The sequence below is a fragment of the Pseudonaja textilis genome, chromosome Z (genome assembly GCF_049901715.1).
Source record: "Pseudonaja textilis isolate UNSWEBS1 chromosome Z, rPseTex1.2, whole genome shotgun sequence".
Lineage (NCBI taxonomy): Eukaryota > Metazoa > Chordata > Lepidosauria > Squamata > Elapidae > Pseudonaja > Pseudonaja textilis.
Genome location: NC_142008.1, coordinates 124,307,090 through 124,320,805, shown reverse-complemented (window position 1 = coordinate 124,320,805; position 13,716 = coordinate 124,307,090). Strand labels below are relative to the sequence as shown.

Sequence of the window (13,716 nt, the reverse complement as noted above, 5' to 3'; positions counted from 1 at the left end):
GAAGAAGAAAACGGGAGAGTTCACACAAGCATTATTATAATCCCTACTTGCAAACTGATTTTTTTGGGGGTGGGGTGGGAAAAAGAAAGCCGTTGACTTTCGTGGATGGAGCTGCCCAGCGAGGGCAGTTTGTTTGTTTTTTGTTTTTATTTGTTTTTCGTCATTTACAAATTTTCATTTTTTTTTTTTCCTCTGGTTGGAAATTTTGAGGAAAAAAAAGAAAAAAGTTTGGAGAAAAAAAAACCGCAAGCAAGCAAGCAAGCAAGCAAAAAAAAAAAAAATTTTAATACGGGTTTCTTAACACAGAACTTTTTATGGGTTCAGTTCTCTTTGGGTGAACTTCTGGTTTGTCGGGGGCGGGTGGGGTCGGAGCAAGAGTGTACATTGATTTATATATATATTGGCTGGGCGGGGCCAGGAACGATGGGCGTGTGTGTTTTTTAATTATTCGGATGGACATTTGATTTCTTACATCCTTTTATATATTATATATATATAAATATAAGGAGAAAAAAAATCTGGTTTGTATTAGAAACTGCTTTTAAAGATGAAAACACAAAACGGACAAAAATATATCTATATATATATATATAGACACAAGTGCAAGTCAAAAGACCGTTGGTGCGAGGCACAGAGGGAATTTCAGCCGTGCCGATGCCTTTGGATAATGAAAAATATAACAGCCCTGTGCAAGAATAGGGTATGGTGCTTGTACCCCAAATCAAAGACACACGGGTAGGTTGGGGAGAAGATTTTGGCAAAATTTTGGCCGGGGTGGGAGCTATTCTCAACACTTCTCCTAGCTTTTGTTATCCATTGTTAGGTGTAACTTAACACAAACCTTCCTTCCTTCCTTCCTTAAATCCAATGTCCTTAACTCTTCTCCCGTAATTATTTCACCTTTCGCCCAATGTGATTCTATTTAATTTTTTGTTTTTTCCTTATTTGATTTCAACCGGCATGTTTTCTTTGAATATTTTTATTTTTTAAGAAAAGCTAGACAGTTCTCACTCCCAGTTCATTTTTTTTTTAAAAAAAAGAAAGAAAAGAAAAAGCTAAGAATGTCTGAGATTTGGGGTAATTTTTCTCTCTCTCTCTCTCTCTCTTCTTCTCTCTCTCTCGTTTTTATTGTTTATTTTTTACCTCCGCGTGTCAGAATTGTTTTACAATTTATAAATGTTCTCTCTCCTTTTTTTATTTATATGTCTTTTTTGTTCGTTCGATAATGATTTCTCTATTTATTGGTCCTTTATGGGAGGGTGGGGGGTTGATCCTTTTTTTTTAAAAGAAAAATCTTTTTAAAAGGTATCTGTTTTGGTGTGTGTGGTTTTTTTTAAAGACACCTCTATCTATCTATCTCTCTCTCTCTCTCTCTCCCTCCCTCTCTCAGTCTTTTGAGTTTCTCTCTGGAATTGTTAACGGCGTTTCTAAATGTTTTATTTTTGTCTACCGTTTCCTGGACGTATTTGCTCAGTTTTCTCACGGGGGTCTTTAGGTGGGGTGGGCGTGGGGGACACGTGGGGTGGGCGTGGGGCGGGCAGGAGGGTGAGAAAAATAAAAGATTGATTCTCATTCGTTGATTTCCTCCTGAACAGAATCTCTCATCCTATCCTACACTGTAAAAAAAAAAAATGAAATGAAATCTTTCTTCCGAAACCTGCACTTTTGAAAAACTCAGATTCTCTTTCCCGGAACAACACTGTAATTAAAACAGATGAAGATCTTTTTTTGGGAAAACACACACAGACACACACACACACACACACACACAAATGGATTCTTTAATGTACTGTAGGCGACGAGGAGAAAGCAAATCTTATTTTGTAAATGTAAAAAAAAAAATTAAATTAACTCACAGAGATTAAAATAAAGCAACTTGGATTTTTTTTTTTTCCTCTTATCTTCCTCCTCCTCTTTCTCCCTCTTCCTTTCTCCTTCCTTCTCTTCCTCCTCCCGCTCCTCTGTTGGCGGTTTGATCTACGAGTTATAAAAAGGGTGGGGGCTTTTGTTGGGAGGGGTCTTCACCGGGGGTTGGGGGGGAGGGAGAGAAATTGAGTCCTTTTCAACCTGGAAAATATTTATTTCCAGTGCAGTGAGGATGTGTCTCTGCTTCGGGGGTCCCACACCGGGCTGGGTGGGTTGGAGGTAGGACCCACTCCTATTCCCCCAATTAACCCCAAAATTTAAGGGGCATCTCCGGGTGGGTTCTAATCCCTCCCCCCCAAGATTTAAAAGTGGATTGTCTTCTCTTCCCCCCCCCCTTCCAGCAACATCTGGCCATAATGCCCAAGAGGTGGGGTGTCTGTGCCATTTCGGACAGTGGGGAGGCCGAGGTGAGGAGGGTGGGTGGCCGAGGGAGGCATCTCTGGAATTCAGAGGGGGAGGGGGAGGGAGACCCCCTGCTGGGAGGGGCTCTCTGCCTCTTAAGGAGCATCCTGGGGAAGGGTCGGCTTTTGCAGCTGGAAGTTGAGCGGGAAGCTGGCTAGCGCTGGTGCTTCGTGCCTTCCTCTCTCTCTCTCTCTCTCTCTCTCTCTCTGTGTGTGTGTGTGTGTGTCTGCCTGCATTCCTAGCTTATCCTGGTTGCGGGGGGGGGGAGAAGGAGGGGCGCCTATAAACCCATCTCCGGCCAAGCCCGGCCAGAGAGAGAGAGAGAAAGCACGAAGAAGTCACACTGCCAGGATGAGCTTAGACTTGAGTTCCCCTAAGCCTGGGCCGGGGTCCCTGGAGTGCGAGGGGGTCCCTGGGACCTCGCCCCTGACCCCCCCTCCTTATGCCGGGGAGGGGGCTCTGGAACTCCGAGGTTCCCTGGACTGCTGGGCTTGCGCCGTGCTGGTCACTCTGCAAAACTTGCTAGTCGGTGCGCTCAACCTTCTCCTAGCCGGGTTCGTCTTTGGGTTGATTCTGCTGCCGGCTGGGGTCCTTTTGGGCTTTGGATTCCTCTGCCATTCCAAGGTCAGTGGTCTTGGGTTGGGGGGCCGCGGTGGGGGGGTCAAAACTGGGAGGGAGGCGGCATAATGTGGATCAGAAAGGCACCGGGTTTAGGAAGGGGGCGAGGTAACCCCCATTGCAGCTCCAGTTGGGAAAGGCTGCGCTTTCTAACTATTCAGGGTGGAGTGGGGGGCTTTAGATTGGGGGAAGGACTTGGAGTGGGGGGGGGGGTCCCGGGCTTGAAAGCCTCTCCTCCCGTCCCAAAGGTTGGGGGGAAGAGGCTGCAAAAGTTCGCCTGGGCACGTGGGCGCGGCGGTACCTTTGCTCCAGGTCTGAGTGGACATTCCGACGTTACAAAAAAAGGATGGACATTCCGACGTTACAAAAAAGACTCGAAAAATGGCAAGAAGAGCAACTAAGATGAGTGGAATAAAAGAACAGAATAGAAATTGGAATAGAATAGGAATAGAATGAATAATAACATAGAATTAGAATAGAATAGAATAACAGAGCAGAATAGAATGAATAATAAAATATAGAATTAGATTGGAATAGAATAATAGAATAGAATAGGCAATAGAATAGAATAAAAAACAGGAATACAATAGAATAAAAAACAGGAATAGAATAGAGTAAAGTAGAGTAGAATAGAATAGAACAGAATAAAATAGCTTTATTGGCCAAGTGTGATTGGACACACAAGGAATTTGTCTCTGGTGCATAACCTCTCAGTGTACATAAAAGCTGTAAGTGGTCAGCCATGATCATAATCATCATAAATACATTCATCAGGAATTAAGAGATGCAACACTTAGTGATAGTCATAGGATACTAAATAAGCAAACAAAATCATACCAGGAAACTAACGAAAACAACATAAATCGTAAAGATACAAGCAACAAAAGTAGAAAGGGAGATAGGAAATAGGAAGGATGAGAATAACAAAAGTAATATAGCCTTACTAAACAGTTTGACAGTGTTGTGCGAGTTAGTTGTTTAGCAGAGTGATGACATGTGGGAAAAACTGTCCTCATATCTATTTGTTCTGGTGTGCAATGCGTCGTTTTGAGAGTAGAAGCTGAAACAATTCAGTGATCATCAAGAGGAAACTGGGAACACTTTTTTCCTGGCTCATCCACTGTGGAATTTTTCCACCTTGGAATTAAATCCAAGGGTCGTAAAAAGCCACTTCCAAATTCCTCCTGATTTGGGACTAAGGGGAGATTAATCAGACAAGATTAGCCAGACAAGGAACAACGGATGGAAACCCAACAAGGAGAGATTCAACCTGGAAATAAAGAGAAACTTTCTGACAGGGAGAACCATCAACCGATGGAACAGAAGTTGCCCTCGGAAGTTGTGGGAGCGTCATCCCTGGAGGCTTTCATATACAATCTTCTCAGCACTTGGGACATTGACATTTCCATTTCGGTCAACGTACATGTTTACATTAATTTAATCTAACCAATTATACCACTTTTCCAGACCGTATAGTATTCCATATCTTCTCTATCTTGCAGTTCCAATGTGAGTTTAACCATCTCTGCGCAATCCATCGCTTTATTATCACACTTTTGGAGGGAGGGTATTATCTAATTTCCAATTTTGTGCGCAGGCAATTCTCGCCACCGTCCATATGTGTATTATGATATATTTGGTTCCTTTGTCTAATACTCCTCTAAATTATCCCTAATAACATTTCCGTTTTAAATTCAGTTTGGGGACCGATAATTTCCTGTATCCAATTCTTTATTTTATTCCAATATTTTCTTGCTTCGGGACATGACCATCACATATGAAAGAAGGTACCTTGTTTGTACATACATTTCCAGCATTTTGGACTCAAATTTGGTTAGATTTCTTGCCGATCTTGCCAGTGCTAGAATGCCAGCGGTAAAACGTTTTATAAATATTTTCTTTATAGGCGGTAGACATTATTAGTTTGTAATAGTTAATGCACAATTTTTCACATTCCTCTAATTTAATACTGTAACCAAGCTCACGCTGTCATAGTTCCTTTTACTTTTCGATGTGCTCTCTTAAAAGGGGGCCTGCGTGAAAACTGAGCCCAAAGACAAAGGGGCTGATGTGGCCAGCGGTGTGTATCATTTTGATACAGTGAGGGAGAGTCACACTTTACATACAGAATCACAGAGTTGGAAGGGAGCTTGAAGGTCTTCTAGTCCGACCCCCTGCTTGGATAGGAAACCCTACACGCACTCTCAGTGGGTATCCCTCGTGCCCGGCAGCGGGATGGGCGAAACGACAGAAATGGAATCAAGACAATGAAAAAAAAAATGTAAACATTGGGCGTTATCAGTCAGTCAGATAAACATCTGGGCCCAAACGCAGCCAGAGGTTGCCTTAAGGAAGGAGGGCAGGATCTGCGTACCCACAAAGTTGGCTTGAACCCCTGGGGGGGGGGGGGTGTCTCCGCAGGTCCCTGCCCCAGGCTTCAATCCCCTTCTCCCCAATCGTGGTTTGTTTGTGCTAGGATGGCAATTGCCTATAGCTTGAATGCAACGCTGGGGATTAATTAGAGTGGAATCATGGCTAGGCGGCAAATATATTGGGCGAATCAATAAACCGAACCAATAAAATTCATCTGCAAGAGTTGTTTCCCTCCCCCACACCCATTGTCTGTAGAAATCTTCCCGATGGGGAAGACTGAGGCGAAGGGGATGCATAAGAGAGCGGGTTCGACTGCAGAGAGAGAGAGAGAGAGAGAGAGAGAGAGAGAGAGAAAGGGACATTATTTTAAAATAAGGTAGAGTTGAGGCCTCCGTATGGATGAAGCTCTTCTGCATAAATGTGCCCGAGAAATGAAGCACACCGTGGACTTTTGAGCAACAGAATAACAGCATTGGAAGGGACCTCGGAGGTCTTCTAGTCCACCCCCACCCCCCATTTCTCATGCAGGAGATCCTATACCAATTCAGACAGATGGCTGTCCAGTCTCTTCTTCAAAATCTCCAGTGGTGGAGGAGCACCCACAACTTCTGGAGCCTGAAAGGACCTTAAAAGGGTGTAGTGGGAGGAGCCGAAGGCACTCTGTACATGCTCCGCTTTTCTGGCCATGTGCAGCGTCAAGAAAACACGGTGCTTTTAAAAGGGCCGCTGGAGTTTTTTCAGCGAAGCGCCTGGGAGATTTTGGCCAGATCGCGTCCAGATCTCCAGACCAGGCACAACCCTGGAATTCAGTGGGCCTCCCAGCCGCAGCCCCCAAACCCACCCCCAACACCCCCAGGCATGTGAGTCCTGCTCCTTCCCCCCAATGCCCCTCCTAGGTTGGCATGGCAACAGCGGGGTGGTCCCCCCCAAGGAGAGCTTTGGGAGTGGGAGAGAGGCAATTTGGGGATTAAATCTCTGAGATCTGAGGAGTACTCGGATGGGGCTGTCGCACACCCCCTCTGGGTGGAATGCAACATGTGGGCGAGTGGATGGTGGGTTAGCCCCATGGCCCTTACTTGGGAGGTGGAGCGGGGTGTGCGTGTGTGTGTGTGTGTGTGTGTCAGACAACTTCTCCGGAGTTGCAAGATCTTCTCTCTTTTTGTAATAAAATTGGCCTCTGTTTACTAGCGTGTTCGGTTCTCGGCCCTCTCATTTCCTTCCCCCGCAATGCGGTTGTGAGAAACAACATGGTAGAGGGATGCTCAGGTTATGGGGCAGGATTCTGCCGTGTGGGAATAAGACACCCTCACCCAGGTCACGCGTTAGTTGGTGGCACCCAAACTGCAGAGTTTTGCATGGCTAACTCGACGCGAAAGGTTAGTACAGGGGTTCCCCCAACCTTGGCCGCTTTTAAGACTTACGGACTTCAACTCCCAGAATTCCCCAGCCAGCCATGGAGGGGAACTTTCTTAAGAGATGGAGGGTACGCAGTAAGCGTAATATATCTTGACTTCGGCAAAGTGGAAAATAAAAGAGCCGGCTGGGGAATTCTGGGAGTGGAAGTCCATAAGTCTTAAAGCGGCCAAAGTTGGGACACCTCTGTACAGGTAGTTCTCAACATATGACCACAATTGAGCTCAGGACTGATGTTGTCAAGTGAGAAATTTGTGTAGCGAGTTTTGCCCCATTTTTAATGACTTTTTTGCCACCTTTGTTAAGTGAATCACCGCCATTGCTAAATTAGTACCACAGTCGTTAAGTGAATCTGGCTTCCCCCATTGGCACTGCTAGTCAGAAGGTTGCAAAAGGTGGTCATGTGACTCCGGGACATTGCGACCGTCATAAATGTGAGTTGTTAAGCATCCGATTGTAAATCACGTGACTATGAAGATGTTCCAATGGTTGTAAGTGTGAAAAACGGTCCCAAGTCACTTTTTTCAGTGACGAAACTTTGAACGGTCAATAAATGAATTGATGTAAGTCAAGGACTACCTATTCATGCATATTTAGGAAGACAAAGAGTTGTAAACTCATTAGAATTCTTTTTTATTGGCCACTTTATCATGAAATCAACGGCTGAATTATTTCAGACTTGTTTCAAGCTTTTAAATAGGTCTCTCTCTAAACCCACTGGAGTTTTGTTTTATTTTCGTATTTATTTAAACCACATGTGTGCCTCAAACAGGATTACAACTTCTCCAGTTTATCCTCGTGAAACCCAACTGAAATTAAAATGTGGATAACGTTTGAATCTTATTCGACTTTGGCACTCTGAACGAAAAGGTTGCGGATTTTACATTTTGAGACGGATCATTTTCCACGGTCCTGCCACTCACCCTGCCCCCAAATGGGTTATTTTTACCTATAACTTGTCACCTTAAATTTAAATTAATGTCAATTAAATTTAAGTTTAACCTTGCGAGGCCGGAATCGAGTTTTTCCTCCGTGCAGGAATGTTTAAAAGAAGAAAATAAAATGGATTCCTCCAGAACTTTTACCAGTTTCAGTACAGTTGTAGCTTAGACTTTGCATAAAATTTCGTGGGAATGGTTGTGTAAGCTATAACTCTGCCGAAGAACTTCAGTGTGTAAAAAGCAGCTCATAGCTAAAATGGATCTTTCTTCACTTGTGATAAATGCAGGTCAATGTACTGTCTGGGACATTTCTCCTTTTCGATTTAAAAAAAGGGATCGAAATTCAGCTTACATTCCCAGCTCAACAAAATCCAATTGACCCCCAACATTTCTGTCGTTAAATGGGACGTTTGTGAACTTAGTTTTGTCCCGTTTTACGACCTTTTTTGCCACAGCTGCGAAAGAATTCCCTGCCGTTGATAAGCTAGTAACCTGGATGTTAAGTGAATTTTTTTTTTTTTTGCTGGTCGGAAGGTTGCAAGAGGTTGACAACCGCCCCTCCCCCCCCCCGGGCAGGACTTTGCGACCGTCATAAATACAAGTCGGTGGCTGAGCATCTGAATTTGGATCGCAGGAGCGTGGGGAAGGCCGCGAAGGTCGTGAACTCTGAGGAACGCTCCTAAGTCACGTTTTTCCAGTACCGTTGTAATTTAGAATGGTCGCTAAACGACCTTTCGTAAGTCGAGGGCTGCCTATCATTCTGAGATCCGAAGGGTGGAAATATTTAATTTTGACCCACATAGAAACCGGCCAAGATAATAAGAAGGAAAGGTCGTCGCGCTTAGTGAAACAAGACATAGACGACTATTTAGCTGCCCGTTGCGGAATCTTACGGTGGGGACTAATGCGGCATCGGGTCTCTTGGGGGTGAGAGGGGGGTCCCCCCAAATTTAAGAAGATATTGGGGGGGGAATCCAATTTGCAGCTGGGCGCCGCCCTTCCGAAATGGAGCTGGGCGATTTTCCTCGTGATGCTTCTCAGCCGCAGAACCAGGAAACAATAGGAAACCCGCCGGCCAGGAAGCTGCACCGGTTGGCCTCCCACCTTTGTGCCTGTCCCCGACCGGTGAAGCAAGCCAGATGCCCGGGCTAGGGGCTGATAACCTCTGGGGGGTGGGGTGGGGAAACACACATTCCAGGCATAGCCCTGGCCGTCCCCCACCCCTTGCCGGTGCTATGTCCAAGAGGAGGGGGAGGAGAGACGGCCTTTAAGGGGAGCTGTCCATAACTTCTGCCCTCCTCTGCCTCCTCTTCCTTCTTTCCTTCCCCTTTTCTATCTCCCTCCTTTTCTTCCTATTTGTTTTCTTTCCTTCTATTTTTCCCTCTCCTCCTTCCTTCCTTGCCCTTTTCTTTCCTATTTCCTTTCTTTTTCTCCTTTGCACTTTCTCCCTATTCCTCCCTTCCTTCTTTCCTCTCAAATTCCAACCCTCCCTCCCTTTTCTTTTTCCTTCCTTCCTTTTTTCTCCTTCCCTTTCTCCATTCCTTTCCTGTATTCTATCTCCCTCCCTCCCTTCCCTTCCCATCTCTCCCTTCCTCCCTTTTCTATCTCCATTCCTTCCTTTTCTTTCCTTTCCTTCTTTCCTTTCCTGGATTCTATCTCCCTCCCTCCCTTGCCATCTCTCCCTTCCTCCCTTTTCTATCTCCATTCTTTCCTTTTCTTTCCTGAATTCTATCTATCTCCCTTCTTTTCCTTGCCATCTCTCCCTCCTTCCCTCCCTTTTTTCTTTTCCTTCCTTCCTTCCTCCTTTCCTTTATTCTATCTCCCTCCTTCCCTCCCTTTTTCTTTTCCTTCCTTCCTTCCTTCCTTCCTTCCTCCTTTCCTTTATTCTATCTCCCTCCCTCTTCTTTCCTTTCTTGCTTTCTCCTTTCCTTTCCTTTCCTTTCCTTTCCTTTCCTTTCCTTTCCTTTCCTTTCCTTTCCTTTCTTTCCTTCCTATCTCCCTCCCTCCCTTCTTTTCCCTCCCCTCCTTCTGTTCTATTTCCTTCTCTCCCTTCCCTCCTCAGGGAGCGAGGCTAAAACTCCCCTCAGGCTCACCTGAGTTGGCAGCTAAAGGGGCCGCAGGGGAAGGGCCGAGGTGAGGGGTGGGGGCTGGGTGGGGGGCAGCTTCAGATCCTGTGACATCAATGAGCCAGGAAGATGATGCGTCTTTGCACGCGCGTGTGCCAGAACCCGGCGAGCAAAGGGAGACACGCCTAACGGCCCCCTTTCTCTTTTCCTTCTGCAGTTCATAAACACCCAGGAGCACTACTGCACCAACCATCTGCACGACTCGGCTGCGGTGGGCCTGTTGGTGGTGGGCTTCACCCTGCTGGTGCCCCTCCTGGTCCTGGCCCTGGCCGCCTACTGTCGCCTGGCGCGCCGCCTGCAGCTCGGCTACTGCCTGGTGCCCTACAGCAAAGCCATCTACAAGAACCTGCCCGCCAGCCGCTACCACAGCGTGGGCTGCTGCGGCTGCTGCTCGCAGGACCTCGATGTGGCCGGAGAGAAAGTGTGGGTGTGAGGAAGGGGCAAGGAGGGAAGAGGAGGGGTCTTGGGATTGGGGATGGGGGGGAAGGCCTGCCAAAGGGACTGGAATGGACTGGCTTCTCTTGGGCACGGAGGTGGTGGCTGGCACAAACGCCTCCTCTGTCGAGCGGAAGGAAGACGAAACGGGTTTATTTTAGGCGCGCCCTGAAAAAAAAGAAAATGGACGTTCTGATTCGGTCTCTTTAAAGCGAGGACCTCAATGTTTTCCCCTTCTCCTTCCCGAGAACGGACCTCTCGAACTCAGAACACGCCCGCTTGCTGGCCCTATGTTAACGTTGCTGCTTTGCTAAGCGTTTTCCAACCTCGGCGACTTTTTAAGAGGGACGGACTTCAACTCCCAGAATGGCACCCTGGGAGTTCAAGTCCATCTCTCCGAAAGTTGCGATTGGAAATTAATGCATTTATGGAAATTGCTGCAAATGAATTAACCAGAAATTCTTTTTTATTATTATTATTATAATACACTTTGTACTTCGAGTCTCTGGTGGCACTGTGCCTTTATTTTTTCTCTCTCCAGAAAATAACTGGGAAGTTTATTGTCTAAAGTAACAGTCGGTCCTCAACTTATAATGATTTGTTTAGCAACTGTTCAAAAAAAGTGACTCACCACAATGCATAACACACACCCCATAGTCACACGATCAAAATTCAGGTGTTTTGGCAACCGGCACAAATTTTGTTAACACTTGCAGGATCTCGTGATCCCCATTTAGGATCTTCCTGGCTGTCTTATGACGAGCTCACAAAGGAAGCTGGACTTGCTTAACGACCGCCTGATTCACTTAACAGCTGTGGGGATTTGCTTAACAACAACAACAACAACAAAAGGTTGTGAAATCAGGCACGGCTCCCTGAATATCCACCTGGCTTAACAACGAAAATTCTTGTTCTGACTGTGGCCGTTCAGTCAAATTTTTAGTGCAAATTTTCATTTGCCAAACACAAAAATGGATTTTGAGATGGGATGAAATTCAACCAGTTGTCGGTTTGGATTTTGTCAGAACCAACAAGAGACACGGTTGCAGCCTTGAATCGCATCCCCACAAAATTCAGACTGCTGCTGAATTTTTCCCAGCTAGCGATGCTTGTATTAGAAGTTCAGGCACGCCGATGTTTCCGTTTAATGTCCATGTGAGTATTCCTGAAACTGGATCTGAGGGCACTTTCCCCCTCTCACAAAAAAAATAAGGATTTTCAAATAAAGTGTTTTTCAAACTTGGAAGTTTTGAAAAGTTGAACATTTTCAAACGTCGAACTTCCAGTATTCCCTAGCTAGTAAAACAAAGCTGGGGAATTCTGGGTACTGAAGCCCAGTCCACCCCTCTTAAAAAGCGGCTAAAACACTGAAAAACACTGAATTAGGCTGGCCTTCTCCAACTTTGGCCATTTGGAGACCTGTGCACTTCAACTCCCAGAATTCCCCAGCCAACTCTTTGTTTTTTTTTCACTTTGCTGAAGTCAAGATATATTACGCTTACTGCATTCCCACCGTCTATTAAGAAAGTTACCCTCCATGGCTGGCTGGGGAATTCTGGGAGTTGAAGTCTACACATCTTCAAGTGCCCAGACAGACCAGAAATAAAAGTTAAAATAAGCAAATAAATAGTAAAAGAACACCTGTCTGATCTTGATGAAAACAAATCACCGGGGCCTGATGGATCACATCCCAGAGTTTTAAAGGAGCTGGCAGAGGTCATCTCAGAACCACTGCACCATATCTTTCAAAAATCCTGGAGCACCAGGGAACTATCAGAGGACTGGAAAAGAGCTGATGTGGTTCCCATCTTCAAAAAAGGAAAAAAAAAACAGACCCAGGAAACTACAGACCAATCAGCCTAACATCAATACCCGGGAAGATACTGGAAAAGATAATACAAAAAACAGATCTGCCAACATCTAGAAACAAGTTATAACTAGCAGTCAATACGAGTTTAAGAACAGATCATGCCAAACCAATCTCATTTCATTCTTCAACACAGTGACTAAATTAGTAGACCAGCAACATACTGTGGACATAATATATTTAGATTTCAGCAAGGCATTCGACAAAGTAGACCACAGCCTACTTCTTAGTAAGCTAGAAAAAAAGTGGAAGAGATAGCACCACCACTAGATGGACTCGCAATTGGCTGGCAAACCGTACTCAACGAGTAGTCCTTCATGGGTCTAAGAAGTCTACCTGGAGGGAAGGAAGCAGTGGGGTGCCACTCTTAGGCCCAGGACTCTTCCATATCTTCATTAACGACTTAGATGAGGGAATAGAAGGGGAACTTAGCAAACTTGCAGATGATACTAAGCTGGCAGGAGTAGCCAACACCCGAGAAGACAGGCTCAAGATCCAGAGGGATCTTGACAGACTAGAAGACAGCCGTATCTAACAAAATCAAATTCAGTGTAGAGAAAAGTAAAGCCCTACACTTAGGCAAGAAAAACCAAATGTACATATATAAACTGGGTGAAACCAGGCTCAATAGCAGTAGCTGTGAGAGGGATCTTGGAGTCTTAGTGGACAACCAGCTAAAGAGGAGCCAGCCATGTGCAGCAGCAGCCAAAAAAGCCAATGCAATCCTAAATTGCATTAACAGAGGGATACAATCCAGATCAAGGGAGGTACTAATACCACTCTATAAAGCCTGAGTAAGACCACACCTAGAGGACTGCATCCATTTTTGCTCACCACGTTATAAAAAAGAGATTGAGACTCTAGAAAAAGTGCAGAGAAGAGCATCCAGGATGATGAGGGGACTGGAGGCTCAAACATATGACGGACGGTTGCAGGAACTGGGCCTGGCTAGTCTAGGGTAGAGAAGGACCAGGGAAGACAGGAAAGCAGCCTTCCAATATGGGCTGCCACAGGGAGGAGAAAGGGGTTTTCTAAAGCACCTCTGAAGGCCAGACAAGGAACAATGGATGGAAACCGATCCAGGAGAGATTCGACCTGGAAACAAGGAGAAACTTTCTGACAGGGAGAAGCATCAACCCATGGAACGGACGTTGCCTTTGGAAGTTGTGGGAGCTTCATCCCTGGAGGCTTTCAAGAAGAGACTGGACTGCCATCTGTCAGAAATGGTGTAGGATCTCCTGCTTGGGCGGGGGTTGGACTAGATGACCTACAAGGTCCCTTCCAACTCTTGATTATCCGTTATCCGCCCAAGGTTGGAAATCCCTGAACTAACTTATGAAAGGTGTAAAGTCTCCTGCTTGGGCAGGGGCGGTGGTGTTGGACTAAGGTCCCTTCCAAGTTCTTGTTAATCTGTACAGGTGAGTAGGAAACCTGGAATTGGCCTACCTAGCGAGAAACTTTTGAAACCAAACTTTTGCACTTGAAACAGAGAAGGTTTAAAGTCCTGATTTAGCCGTCCAGCTTTCTATATCCGTCCTCCGGGCTGGAGGTTTAGCATCCAGGACTAGAAACATGGTGACCGGGCTTTTAGGAAGCGACGGGGTACCCCAGCCCT

At 45.7% G+C, this 13,716-nt stretch overlaps 1 protein-coding gene and 2 long non-coding RNA genes across 3 annotated transcripts in view; 2 read left to right on the top strand and 1 right to left on the bottom strand.

Annotated features, from left to right (window-relative positions):
* The window catches only part of LOC148124369 (uncharacterized), a 129,111-nt gene that overhangs the window by 35,033 nt on the left and 80,362 nt on the right, over positions 1 to 13,716 (top strand). The gene's annotated exons all lie outside the window — the stretch shown is intronic.
* LOC148124370 (uncharacterized) overlaps positions 1 to 13,716 on the bottom strand; it is a 110,952-nt gene that overhangs the window by 27,952 nt on the left and 69,284 nt on the right. The window lies entirely within an intron of this gene.
* Positions 2,461 to 11,861, top strand: TMEM88 (transmembrane protein 88). The gene is made up of 2 exons (XM_026722505.2): positions 2,461 to 2,952; positions 9,957 to 11,861. The coding sequence occupies exons 1-2, from the start codon at positions 2,680 to 2,682 to the stop codon at positions 10,230 to 10,232; spliced, it is 549 nt and encodes a 182-aa protein (XP_026578290.1). The 5' UTR covers positions 2,461 to 2,679; the 3' UTR covers positions 10,233 to 11,861.